General features: G+C 35.0%; 1 protein-coding gene across 4 annotated transcripts; it reads right to left on the bottom strand.

Annotated features, from left to right (window-relative positions):
• Window positions 1-931: 931 nt before the first annotated feature.
• On the bottom strand, window positions 932-10,989 carry LOC105454545 (nucleobindin-2). Of its 4 annotated transcripts, none has more exons than XM_011697215.1 (11): window positions 10,776-10,989; window positions 7,322-7,448; window positions 7,125-7,241; window positions 6,567-6,788; window positions 5,672-5,777; window positions 5,511-5,587; window positions 4,856-4,958; window positions 4,594-4,774; window positions 4,331-4,487; window positions 3,805-3,852; window positions 932-3,276 (listed from the first exon to the last, which is right to left on the bottom strand). In XM_011697215.1, exons 2-11 carry the CDS (start codon window positions 7,436-7,438, stop codon window positions 2,761-2,763), a joined length of 1,644 nt encoding a protein of 547 aa, XP_011695517.1. In that variant the 5' UTR covers window positions 7,439-7,448; window positions 10,776-10,989; the 3' UTR covers window positions 932-2,760. The 4 variants fall into 4 exon arrangements, with proteins under 4 accessions (XP_011695517.1, XP_011695520.1, XP_011695518.1 ...); XM_011697218.1 differs by having other exon boundaries at window positions 5,681-5,777; window positions 10,776-10,988; XM_011697216.1 differs by lacking the exon at window positions 10,776-10,989 and adding an exon at window positions 8,448-8,676.
• Window positions 10,990-14,562: the final 3,573 nt, after the last annotated feature.

Here is a 14,562-nt window from a genome sequence, read left to right as displayed (position 1 = left end):
ATAAATTTACTAGTCAAAATAAATTATTCACGTATTCACATGTCAAAATAAATTATTCACGTTTATTCACATGCTATCACATTCACATGTGTAGCATAAATTAATAACGAATAAGAATTATAACACCACTTATGCCGCCAAATCTAGGCCTGCTCGCCAAGCAAATGCACTGAACAACAAAGATGTTTAATTACTTTATCGCATTGGTTAACGAATTATGTGACATAGTGTCAACACAGGATATTATGGATTTAATGATAATATCAGGATTGGGAAATAACGCGTTACCGCCATTACCGTTTTCCTTACTTTTTTCAATAGTGATCATTTTTTTTCTGTCTGTAATGGTAACGAAACGTTCATCACACTTTTACGGTACCGAATTTGTTGTTACTTTTATCATTCTCCTTTATACTTTTATTATTTTATTTTACAGTAGATTTTTAACTTTTTTTGAAAAATACTGTCTATATCTTTTAAGCTACGTTTCGGTAGTCATTATCAATATTAAAAATCTATAATTCATTCCATATATAGATATTATAGATTTTCAAAACTAACAGTGAATATTGGAGTACACTCTTAATAATGAAATTTTAATGTTTAAAAACAATAAATTTTAAATCTAATTTTCTATATAAAAATAAATAACATAAAAAAAAACTTGCTCTATATACAGACTAATTTAGAAAGTTTAAAGTTTTATTATTTATTACTTAATAATTGATAATTATAAACTTGATAATTATTATTTAATAATAATTATCAAATATAAATTTCAAATCTAATTAAACTTATTTTAAAATTACAAAAAAGTAACTGTTACTTTTCAAGTAAACGATAAAATAACACGTTACTTTTGAAAATCAATAATGAGTAACGGTAACGAGTTATTTTTTACAAAAAAAAAAAGAAAACGGTAACACATTACTTTTTTAAGATAATGTTCCTAACTCTGGACATCTTATTAGTTTTCATTTCACATCGTGGAAATATCTTCAAAATTAGAAAATGTAACATTATCCGAAGATGAAAATCTATACTTAAGTTGTTAGGTTTGGTTAACCCTTTCCGAAGAGTTAACCATTACAAATGGAGGTATATTTCGAGTCCGATCGATTTCTATCCACGGAAATTTCTTGTAACTTCCAAAGATTCCTTACTTTTTAACTTTTCCTTAAAAAATTTTCTAATGGGGAAGAGCTTTATGTGGTAGGACGACCTGAGGCTATACACTGCGGAAGTAGTGAAAAATCGGCAACTCGGTGAATTATAAAGTACACTCAAAGTATCGACGCATAAAAATAGAGCAATAACAGTAGTATAAAATAGTTAATGATTTGCTAATGACGAAGAGATATGTAGCACATAGGCATGGCCATGGTTGCGCCCATGGCTATTGTCTTATGTACCAAACTGGTCATGTCTCTCACGAGAAACGTAGCCGTGCCATCGGAGCCGCGTCTTGGTAGTCGATACTTTGGATATACTTTATAATTCACCGAGTTGCCGATTTTTCGCAGTACATAGTCTCATTGTCGAAAAGTTTCCATCTTGAAACCTTCGTAACTTAGCAAAAAAAAATTATACAGGAATAAACAAATTGTTACTTAAAGGTAAAAGATTTATCATTTAGTATTTTATGATGCCGCTGAGAGAATATTAAAAATATAATTTGATCAACTATAGTAATGCCTCAAAAATCACTGTTTTTCGCTCGTATTACCACATATATCTCAAAAATCTGATGTGATAGACATTTCTCGCTGGTAGATTCGGATTCAAAATTGTGTAGGAAATCACTATTCTATTGTTTCTTTTAGAACCCTTAATTTCACAGATCTGTGGTTGTACTTTTGAAGAATTTGAAGTACCTGTATTTTTTTTTAAAAGCTATCTTGAAAACTCTAAACTAGAAAACCTTAGATTTATTTTCCTATATGCATTTATTATATAAAAAGGTATAATTTTTTTAAATCAAATAACACTTTTATCCAATTTTTGATTAATCTTCGGTAATTAAGTTATACATTTTATCTTTTTCCAAAATGAATTATAAACATTTAGTCTACAAACTTGAAAGTATGTTCAGGAATTTTTATAGATTTTTTGAATTATTTTAAATAGAAGAAACAAATTGGACTCGAAATACTTCTGTTTATGTATGGATAAAATACCGTTTTTCACATTCTATTGTAAGAGTTAATAGGAATCATTCTAGTAATGTGCGATGATTTTTAGTATATAATTTCTATTCCAACAAAAATTATAGTTTGTATTATTTCAAAAATATATGTAATCAACAATGTATGAGTTATTCGTTAACCATGTTTAAGCATTTGTTCAGTGAGCGGTCTAGTTATTTTACTGATATGGTTTAAATGCGTTCAAAGATTCCCTTTCTAATTCAGTGAACTGTAAATCTTAATTGATTTAATAATCCGAGAAAATAAAATTTATATATCGCAAGAAAAAGAATTTACATGATTTCTTGCTTCTAGTGTCATAACTGAATATGAATGAATTACGAAGCTTTAAAGTAATACAAAAGTAAAATCATTATCGACATTTCTGTAAACATAGGTTTATACCTAGGTTGCACTTCTCTGAAATTAGAATTTTTTTGGCAAATTTCATACAGTCTTTTTAAATCGAGAACCATAGAATACTGTCCGATATCTTTATTGGTCCACGATTTAGAAAGAAATGAGTTAAAAACAACATTTTTATCAACTATTCATATAGTGTTATCTACACTGCTTATTTCGATATACTGTTCTGGTTGATTTGTTGTTTAGCGGGGTTCAAATCTGGTTGCTGTGGAAGATTGTGACTAGCTTGCGCAGCATCTTGACTGCTCGACGGAACGTTACTCTGAATACTCTGTGGCACTTGATTCTGCATTTGTTGTTGCTGCTGAGCCTGCTGAGGCTGGTCCTGGATCTGTTGCTGGGCCTGCTGAGGCTGACCCTGAATCGGTTGAGCCTGCTGGGGATGGCCTTGGAATTGTTGCTGCGCTTGCTGAGGCTGCTGAACCTGGAACTGAGGCTGCTGCGGGACTGGCACTTGATACTGCGGCTGTTGCTGCTGCGGGATCTGGCCGGGATACTGTTGCTGAGGTGGAGCTTGCGGATGATAGACCTGCTGCTGTGGCAGTTGCGCCTGATATTGTGGCGCATGGCCGATCGGTTGTTGCGGTGGTATCTGCTGTCCTGGATACTGCTGTTGTGAAGGATGCACTTGTTGCGGATGGTATTGCTGGTACTGCGGTGGGAACTGCAAAACAATAGAAAAGAACGCGTTAAGAAGAGATAATCGCAAGTTCGCCGAGAGAATAACTTAACCCTTCGCACTTCATAATAGTTACACGATGGTCATACTGGGACAAAATGATCCCGTTTTTAAAGTGTTATCAAATCAACAGTATTAGTTCTATTAACTTTAAAAAATTACAGTATATAATTTCAACCTTTAAGAAAATAGAATAATAGTGTTTTAGTGAAAAATTAATCTTAACATTAAAAAAAAGTCGTAAACGTGTTAACTTCGAAAAAATGAGTTTTTTTTCCCTTAAGATCTTAACTTTTTTAATTTTTAATATTTTTAAATAAAATTTTAGCCTGATACTCTTGAGATGATGTACTTTTAAGAAAAAAATAGTATGATTATGGCGGGTGCGCGCCCTGCCTAAGCCAGGAAGGTTCTGAAATTTGAGCGTAAAAAAAGATTATGCTTATTTTGACTCAGTGTGACCATGAAGAGTTAACAATTAATAAAATGTTTCACAGTTTAGCGGCTACTCACCTGTTCATGTTGGACGGGTAGATGTGCAGTTTCAGGGGGTGGTGGTAACTAACGACAACAACAGAAAGTGCACAAGCTAAGTTAATTACTCTAATTACTACGCGGATAAGCATAGATAGTTTTTTTTTTAGTCAAAGCGATAGTGATAACGACCTACGCAGATCCGTCGACGCAGAACGACGACTCATGAAACACGTTTATCGTGCTAGTTTATTACAGTCGCGCATAAATTACGGCTACAAAAAAAAATCTTGGAGAAGCGATAAAGTAGAGCGTCTCTCTACCTCGAACATGCTGTATCAAAGATGTGTATACAAAAGCAAGAAATAAAATCGTTCAGATAGCATTCAAGGTTCTATATAAAAAATAAAATGTACAAAAATAAGGTCAACTCGATACATATGCGGGAACTTAACTTTCCTACAGCAGTTAACGAGACACGCAACTGGATTTATATATAAATACGGTTTCTCTATTCAATTTTTTTAAGTGCATTCAAGATTAAATTCGACAATTAATTGCTCACCATTCCTTTGGCGACCACTTTCTGAATTTCTTCCTCTCGGTGCCTCTGGAAAGCTTCGTATTCTTGCTGAGAATAAATTTGTTGCTCGTCCAATCCCTGCCATCCTTCATCCTGCTGGAAATCGGGCTTCTTCGTTTGCTCTAAGAATTCTTGAAAACTGCAATAAGCAAAAAAAAAACGCAAAATAATACACTTCGCTTCATGCGATTCTGATATTCGATTAGCGTAAATAATTCTGAATTTTAATAATTTCCGAGGTTTACCTTATGAGACCGTCGCGATTAAGGTCGGCTTCATTAAACACGTGCTCCCTCATCCTTTCCATTTCTTCCCGCCTCTCGTAAATATCATCTTCAGGTGCGCCTGCAGTATAAAGTTTATCCAACTCCTTCAAGAACAAAACCTTCACCTCATCATGATCCCAGAAACCATTACCGTCTAGATCTGAAATTGATTTCCCATTAGTTGTATGTAGAAAAACTACTTGAAAAAATAACGATCAATTATGCAAAGAATGATCCCTACCATGAAGGTAAAAGAATGTCTTGGGATTAAATTCTTGATCCTCCATATGATCCTGCTTCTCCCACACTTCCTCCAGTTGTTGCTTGCTACCGGGATGATGTAGCTGCGAATGCACATTACTTGTTAAGCTGGCGCCAATGCTATGTACGATTCGTGAATCATAATTTCACAGTTCACAATTCGTGTAAGAAACTCGTTTGCCAATGCTGGATATCTTCTACGCTGTCCCTCAATTCATTACTCATCATTCGCAATTCAATAGTAAATTATTTCTCCTTTCGTGCGATCCTTGCTCTTGGAATTCGACCAATTGTTCAGCTATTCTTTTATAAAGGAACATCATTATCTATTCATTGAGATTTCATTATGGAAAGTCAATTAGATTAATTACCATAATGGAATCCATCACCATAATGAAAAATCCATTACGAGTACTTAATATAATCGATTTTTCAACCCACAAAAAAAAGCTTAGCTGAAGAATCGATACAATTGGTAAGCAACAATTGTAAACTCGACAAATTCGTTCATTCACACTATTCACAAATCTCACACGAATAGCGTACTGCGAATTACGCATCGCATATAATCTTACATAAGATCTTTAGATAAGAAAGAAAAGAGTTATCTGGTATCCGTTTTTCAATTAACTTACAGGTTTGTGATCCTTGTGTTTTTTCTTCATCGCTTCTAATTCTTCCTCGTATTTCTTCTTCTCCTCCTCTTTCATATCTTCGGAAAAGAAAATACGTTAATTCCAAAAGTGACAATTACGTATAAATATAAAGTAAGTTCAAAAGCCTTATGTTCTGTTACCGGTATTACCCTTCATTTTTTGTTCCTCCTGAAACTTCTTCTGCATCTGGTATTCCTTAAATTGCTCCTGTCTTCGTCTATCGGCATCCTCCAAATCTTTCGTAGTCTACAAGCATTTTAAAATAATACAGATTTATTAATTAAAAATTAACGTATACAAGCTCGGAAGATAAAGCAATAAATAAGGGCTGACGAGCCAAGCTAGGTATTCATGCTGTTATAAATAAAGTTTAATAATAAACATTTCAAAGGTAATAAACATTAAAAATTTCAAACATTTTTTCCTCTCCTCCTTTATACTTTCCGAAAACAAAACACGTTAATTTCGTATAAATTTCGTGTAAATGTGAAGTAAATTTAGAAGCGTTATGTTTCTATTACCGGTATTACCTTCGATATAGACGTCATCATCAGTGGTCATAAATAAAACAGAAATCAATTACAAAATTTAAATTTAAATTTAAACGGAAATGCATTAGATTTATGTACCTAATAACATGTTTTAGCTTGATGTCAGAAAAAAAACTCAGTTGATGTCAAGAAGATAAAAAACACGGATGTACATCTGTTGTTGGCCTGTTATCGCAAGGTTGTACAAAGATTACCAAGCCATGGTCGTACATATAAAAATCGGTTGAGTCTGCTACTGACGATGATAATATTGGAAGTCATCAAACATTTGGAATTTTCAATGTTTATTATTTTTGGAATGTTTACTGTTATACCTCAATTATAATGGCACGAATACTCATTTCATTAACCCTTGATGTATTGCTTATTGTTTTTACATATTTATTAGAAAAATTTATATCACATATTTATAAAAGCAATTCATGTGAAAGCCGGTCATGCCGGATATCCTCGTCAAAGCCGGATATCAAAAGTTGTGCCCTACCTTGGCGATCAACTTCTTCAGATCGTCCATCTCGAACGTATGCGTGTTGGAGTGATCCAAATGTTCCGCTATCTTCAAATGGTCTATATCCAGACCATTCATCAGATTATGCTCTTTGGTGGCGAGATGTCGCAGCCTCTCCAATTCCTCTCGTTTCAGTTCGTCCAGTTTCGTTCTGACCTTGTGGTCCACAAACTGCAGCTCGTGCGCTATCTTGCCTGTCTATAAGTACAAAATTAATGATTGAATGTGTGATTAAAATTGCAGATTACGTTCAACAGCGTGGAATCGACAAAACAAAAAGATTCAATATTCAATACTCGTAGATTTCGATCTACTCGCGATCTATGTCTCAGATCGGCGTACAGATGTTATGGTCTATCATTTTATTGCTAGAAAAGTTAATACTGTTGGACAAGAAATAAATCACGCTATAATTATATAACAAAAATAAATAAAAATTCTTATAAAATCTAAATGAATTAGCATTAATTATATTCTTAATTAAGATTAATTAAGAATATATTAATATTAATTGAGATTAATTACGAGACTTACACGTATATCGTCTTCGTTAGCCTTTTCCAATTTTGCACGAAATTCCGAGTCGCTTTCCAACGCCTGGACCACCTCCTTCAGGTACCGGTGATACTCCATTGGATATTCCTCATTTGCCTACAAAGAAGACGAACGTTTTCGAACGTTATTGGTATACGAACCGGATCAATGGAACTATCCCAAAAATATATATCTACCGTGTCATCGACTTCGTTCTCCTTGTTCTTGTGATCCTCATTCTTCTTTTCGATTGGCGGCGCGACCGATGTCTGTATTATCAAAACTACTAAAAATAGCGGTAGCAGGTACTGCATTTTTCTGGAACTGAAAAAGAGATACAGCCGTACAAACGACGAGGATTGAAAAAAAAGACGTCGGAGAATTTTTTCTAACGTGAAATAAAAGCGAAGCGTGCGCTTTACTCGCTTGAAAAAACCGGTTGTTTGCTTAAATCGGTTATTTAAATCGCACTTTACATTCCTGTCAGCTGACGGTTCGCGAATCGCGCGTTATCTTTTTTATTCGATAAAGGCTTGATTAACGATGATCACGATGGCACGCATCGAGCGTAGAGAACGCACTCGATAAGAAAACGACGAAGAGACCTAGCTGTCCACTGGCATACAGTGGGCATAAAGTCGCTTTTTGCGGTTAAAAATCGTTCGACGGCTTAATTCTCAACTGATTGCAATATTTTTTTTTTAAATACGCGTCATTTACTGTACTATAGCGGAGACCTGCACATTTTTTAATATTACAATTTGTCAATTAAAAATCGTGATTGTAATAAACATGACAAACATTTTTTAATGTATTCATAATTCTTTCATCAAAATCTTGATCTACAAGGGTTTTTGAGATCGCTGATTATGAAACTGTCACTCAAATTTCAAAATTCAAAATTGATCCAAAATATAGCGGCCGCGGACTGAAAATGTGGGACAAATTCGCGAAATTTATTCCACATTTTTAGTTCACGGCCGCTATATTGGATCAACCGTTTTGAATTTTGAAGTTTGAGTGAAATTTGACAGTTTTGTAATCAGCGATCCAAAAAAAACCCTTGTAAATGAAGATTTTGACGAAAGAATTATGAATACACTAAAAAATGTTTGTCAAGAAGTTTATTATTGTAAAATAACGATTTTTTGTTAATTAACAAATTGTAATATAAAAAAATATGCAGGTCTCCACTATAGTACAGTAAATGACGCGTATTTGAAAAAAAAATTTATTGCAATCGGTTGAGAATTATTGAGCCGTCGAACGATTTTTTACCACAAAAAACGACTTTATGACCTGCACTGTGCGGCGCGGCGTTACCTTCGGCGTTATGTCGGAGGACAGGATTGATTCTCCTTGAGCCGGCGGCAGAATTCGGATCTGACAATCTGAGCGGTCCGAGCACACGTGTACGCACTAATGACAGCGAATGACAGCGAATGACGCGTCGAATGCAGCGTCGCGTGCCTCCGGGAGATCCTTGGAAACGAGCGTCAGCGAGAGACCGCGCGCAAGAAGAGCCCGTATTCGTACGAAAGCGCGCACGCGGATGGATAAGGCCACGTCAGCTGTTGGAGCTTCCTCGATGTGGTGTTACTTTCGACATGGTCCCCTCCCCCCCCCGTCAGCAGGACTACTATTCTGTACTCGCTACCGATGATCGTCGGTGTCGTTCTTATTATAAGAAAAGCTGCGCAACGACACCGGCGATCATCGGTAGCGTGTACAGTCGTGGACATATTGGTTGAGACACTTTTTTCATAGATTTTATACATATATTTAATATACATATATGTATAATATATAGGGTGTCCCAAAATTCGCGAATCAAAATATCATAGCAAGAAAGTCTTCGAAAAATTAAGCAAAAAAAGTTATTTGTAAATTTTTAATTTAAGCAGTAGTTTTTGAGATATGAGAGATATTAAATTTAGCCAATTATGGATTACGATTAAACGGAAACACGTCTGTGAACGCCCCGATAGTGTTAGTAGTCGCGCACTTCACGCGAGTACTGATCTATAATTGGCTAAACCCTTATATCTCCAAAACTATTGCTTAAAATAAAAATTTAGAAATTTACAACTTTTTTTCTTAATTTTTCGATGACTTTCTTGCTATGATATTTTGATTCGCAAATTTTGGGACACCCTGTATATATTTTATAGGTAACTATTTTGCAAATGCGAACCACAATGGTGTGCTATCTTTATAGTCTAGAGACAGTACACCAATCGTGGTTCGCATTTGCAAAATCTTAGTGCGCTTCGAAACCTATTAAAAAAAAAAGTGTTGCAACCGATATGCCCACTGTACAGAATAGCGGCCCTGGGCGAAATAACGTTAATAATCACAAATCGGTCGTTATCGATCATTACGGGATAACGCAAACGCAGATGTGCGGCGTGTGACGCGCGACACGCACATATATTCAAAGCGAGTGCAAAAATATAATGGATACAAGAGCGAAGATAAGAGAGCACTTAATGCGAGAAAATATAATATCTGCGGCCACTCGAAAGAGACAATATCCCGTTGAGTCTGTTCATTTCCAATTTCTGCGGACACATATGTACGTTTTCACGTGGCGTATTCCTGGTGGAAAAAAAATTTGCATGTCGCTCCGTTGGTATAATATAATAATTAGCTGATTACTCTAATTAGCAGTTTTCAACTTGTGTCGTTTTTACATTAACGGAACGGTATTCCATAATTTTTACAACAATTTTTCATATTTTAAATTTATTATAATTGAAATTTAGAGAAGATTTATGAAAAAAATATTGTAAACTTCTTCGGATTTTACAATTTTTTTTTCAGGAAAATTAAAGAACAAGAAATCTTTAAATATTTCAGAATTTATAACATGTATAAAGGATTCCAGAACAGATTTTTTCAGCACTTTGAAAATATTTCCAATTTCGAAATAAAAAAAAAATCTATATGAAATTTTCAACAACTGTATCATTTTAAACAATTGTAAAATTATACGGACATTCTGAAATCTTGAAAAATTATACAAAGAATTCTAAAAGAGAGGAAAATTTTCACCAAGAGTGCAAATAAAAATTTCTTGGCATACAGCAATGGGACAGATCTGTCTTGTCTATCAAATACACACGTGCCTTTTAAAATACGCTCACGTTTCATGCCCTACACACTACAATCTATTTATATTAGCGTTTTGTGCTTTGCACACTCTTTTATTTCACAAATCCGGAATATTCTCATTCCGCACGTAAATGCGCGGGTTGTCAAAATATTTTTATTTTACGTGCCATACTCTCGCCTCGAGCCGATCGAGCGACAATTGCGACAAATGCACACGTCGTTTCACGCATTCGGATCGGAACATGTGTGTGCGAAAAAGAGAACAGCTCGCATATGTATGTACACGTCACGTATGTATACCGGACGTAAAAAAAAGTGCGTGCGAAAAGGACGCATGAAAGCATGTAAACGTGCGATCAAGGCCGCGAGCGAGGGGAGACCGCGACGGAAAATCGCCCGCGGCATCCGCGATGAAAGTTCAGAGCGAGAGTAAACGGCGGAGCTCAATTCGGAGGAGCTGGCGGGGTTTCTCCTCCGCGGAGTACACGACGTCGCGGAGGACAAGAGGTTAGACGGGATCCAGGAGGTTCGACTTACGTAAACGGGCGTCGCAACGCCGTTTGTTCGCGTGACAGATCCGTGGCCGCCGTGGATCACCGTGATCGAATGCCCGCCGCCCGCGATGTCGAGAACAGACTGACCGCTGACGTGACGTGCGGATTGCGGAGCGGAGCCGAACGCAAACACGAGCGAGCGAACGGCACGCACGGCGAGTAGACAGTGGACACTACCATTTTTTTTTCTCGTCGACTAGTACCAACTCGTGCTGCCATCTTGTGCCACCTATAATAAACCTCTGACACGTGCGAGCTGTATCAAAGTGCGCAAACGGCGATTCCTGCGCGAGTTAGAATATAAGAACTGGGGTAAGATTCGTTCGGATTTGACATTATCCGTTTATCCGGATTACAAATAAATGTGACGTTTCAAATTCGGGTTATCCAGATACCCGAATCTTTTAAGAAATCCGAATAATAAAAGTATCGGATCTGGATCCGTATTTCAAATTCAAATTTGAATTCGCAACAAATTTAGATTTGAAATCGAATTTAAGGAGGTCATCCTGTGTGACGACCGTTTTTTTTAAGGTTTATTTAAGGTAAGTTAAGGCAAATTTTTACTATATATTTATTACAGCTTAAACTATATGTGTAAATTTTTTTATTTAAAAATATGGCGTCGATGGCGAGTTACATCACTGGAATGGCACCCATGTAAAAAAAAGCAGACAAACGGTACCCACGATTCCGGCAGACTGGTTTATCTGAAATCAAAAAATCAAATTGCAATTTAATCTATAGGTGAATGGCTATCGTGGAAACTAGAATTTTTAAAAAATATTGAACCGTTTTCTGTCCGCATAAAAAAATAGTCGCAAAAAATCATGCTATTTTGAGTTATAATTTTTAAAAGCATGCGAAAAATTGAATTTTTAATATTTGCAAAAAATCCTAGTTCCCACAATAGCCATTCACCTATAGATTAAAATGCAATTTGATTTTTTGATTTCAGATAAACCAATCTACCGGAATCGTGGGCATCTTTTTTTTACATGGATGCCATTTCAGTGATGTAACTCGCCATCGACGCCATATTTTTAAATAAAAAAATTTACACATATAGTTTAAGATGTAATAAATATATAGTAAAAATTTGGAAGCTCTGTATTTTTTCATTTCGCCACAAAAAAATACAAAAGAACCTTAAAAAAAAACGGTCGTCACACGGGATGACCTCTTTAAGTTTGTAGCGGATTTGGATTCGAATTTGGATTTAATTCGATAACTAAATATGAGAGTAAAAAAATGTTTTATAGCTAAAAGATTTATAGCTTTAAATATAATAAATAAAATAAAATGCATTTTTCAACAAATAAATTTCTCAAATAAATTTCTGTTATTTTAAAATTATAATAAAATAAAATACATTGCGGATGTATTTTATTCGAATTTAGATCCGAATCCTAACTCAAATCCGGATCCAAATAATTCGGATATCCGGATTACCCGAATGATTGGAATAATTCGGTTCTGAGATTCGAATTGAAACCGATCTCGGATATCCGAATATCTGGATATTCGAATACTTAGAAGAACACATATCTATCGGACCGACGTATGTCGAACGTGAACGTTGACAAACGAATGCACGGAGAGATCGATGATCCTTCCTATCCGTGGAGATCAACGATGACGACAATCAGGATTGGGAAAATTACTTTGTAAAAGTAATTAGTTACGGTTATAGTTTTGTCTATCAAAAAGTAACTATAATTACCGCGTTACAATTAAGTTACCGACTCTGAAAAGTAACATATTATTATATCAGATGGTATTTTAAGCCAGTAGTTGAATACAGAAGTTATCCTTGTATATTCACGTTTTTCATTACATTGTAAAATGTATTTAAATGGCTCCAAAAGTTTCTACATAATAAAAATCATGACTTTTTAGTTTTTCTTGCTAGTAACAATATAAGCAATAATAAAACGAGGAGTTAAAATTTATAAACTCGACTATGTTGAATGATTCACCAATATAAATGTTAATATTCAGCAATATTTTTATTTATTTGGAGGATGACCTTTTTACAATTCGTGGTTCTTAAAATTCATTTTGTTTATTTCTCGATTGCCGACATATATCTGTTTGTTTTATTTTTTTAATAAAGCACTCTCAGAGAAACATTATTAATCAATAAATCTATCCGTTGCTAAGATTCACAAAATAAACTATAAAGAGTATAACTAATGTGGGCTACTAAAGTATTTAAACATAGATCACATAACGAACCAGTTAAAATCCATGAACAAGCTATGGAATTGAAATAGAAAAAGAGAAAATGGTATAATATCAACCTTGTCCTCCTCCGTGTCACCGTTTAAAGAATGATAAAAGGGTGCAACCTCTTTCATATTCGTCATGTTGAACTAAACAGTGATATCCTGTTCTATTGTACTTAACAATGAAATGACTAATTTATGCAAGTTTACATTATGTTTATATAGTGTCTCATCGATATTATGCAAGCGTGAATAATAAAAACCAAAGATTTTTTAGATAAGAAATAAATATCAATAAAATTTCAACGTTACAACAGACTGAAATCTCATGAAAGATTTATTAACTTTTTCAGTAATTAATAATAAAGAATTTTTTTAATGCATACATAATACTCGCAGGATGTCTCGTGCATGAGAAGCTGAAAATTATCAGCTGTTTTGTAAGAGTCGCACGCTGAGAGTCGAAAGATTTTCCCCACATCGAGAACTAAAAAAATTTTTTCTTGAAAACGAAGCAAAACACGTTCTTGAGTTTTTTTCTAAGATGTAGGAAAACTGAAAGTATATAAAAAATATTTATTAGTATTAGTAAAAATAACTATTAAGTAGGAGCAGTAGCGAGTTAATAAAATTAAACACTGTAGATTTAGGTTGACACTATAGATTTAACAGTGTATACGTTATTAATTTATTAATTTATTTGTAAACATTTAACAACATTTTTTAACAACATTTTAACATTTTAAAATAAATAACAGAACATAGTAAAACTATTTTTTAAAAAATAAAAATAAATTATTAATTTCTTCCTCTTCCTCTTCCTCTTCCTCTTTCTCCGAAATAGTGTTTGTTATAGTTGTTGCACATGTTGAACAAAAAATTAAAAAATCTTGTCCTTTGGCGTTGTCCGCTTCTCCTGCCTCTCGGTCTCCATCCTACGAAACAAATATTATATTATAATATTAAGTACTTAAAAGTATATGCAGTAAGAATTTAAAAAAAGCTACAAAAACTGTATACATAAAAGTATTATATATTGTGTAACTTACGTTGAGAAGCATCGATGTTGGTGGCGTGCGGAGCAGCAGCGGTAGAATCACGCGGAAAAGCAGCGGCGGTGGCGATGGTATTGGCGGAGGCGGTGCGCGCGGCGGCGGCAACATACGGAGGAGTAGCGGCGGTAGCGGTACGCGAAGGAGCGGCGGCGGCATGCGGAAGAGCAGCGGTGGTAGCTATACGCGGAGGAGCGTCGGCGGCGGCGGCGACATGCGGAGGAGCAGCGGCGGTAGCGGTACGTGAAGGAGCGTCGGCGGCGACGGCGGCATGATGCGGAGGAGCAGCGGTGGAAGTGCCGGAGGTTGTGACCTTCGTAAAATTTTGTAGTCTTGGATTTGCAGGGCAGTGGCCAGTGGGGAAGAGACTTGAACAAGTCTATATTTTCATCCAAATCTAAATCCATATTCTCTAAGTCTATATCCAGCATCTGAAATTGAAAAAATGTACATATGTATAATAAAATATTAAATAAAATTTAAATTTAAA

Source organism: Wasmannia auropunctata, unplaced genomic scaffold (assembly GCF_000956235.1).
Source record: "Wasmannia auropunctata unplaced genomic scaffold, wasmannia.A_1.0 LD335984.1, whole genome shotgun sequence".
NCBI lineage: Eukaryota > Metazoa > Arthropoda > Insecta > Hymenoptera > Formicidae > Wasmannia > Wasmannia auropunctata.
This window is presented reverse-complemented; position numbering and strand designations above follow the sequence as displayed.

Coding starts and splice junctions, on each gene's coding strand:
- LOC105454545 (XM_011697215.1), bottom strand. CDS start 7,438: ATGCAGTACCTGCTACCGCTATTTTTAGTAGTTTTGATAATACAGACA. Junction 4,959..5,510: donor AACACAAGGATCACAAACCT/GTAAGTTAATTG, acceptor GTGCATTCGCAG/CTACATCATCCCGGTAGCAA. Junction 3,853..4,330: donor AAGTGGTCGCCAAAGGAATG/GTGAGCAATTAA, acceptor TGTTGTCGTTAG/TTACCACCACCCCCTGAAAC.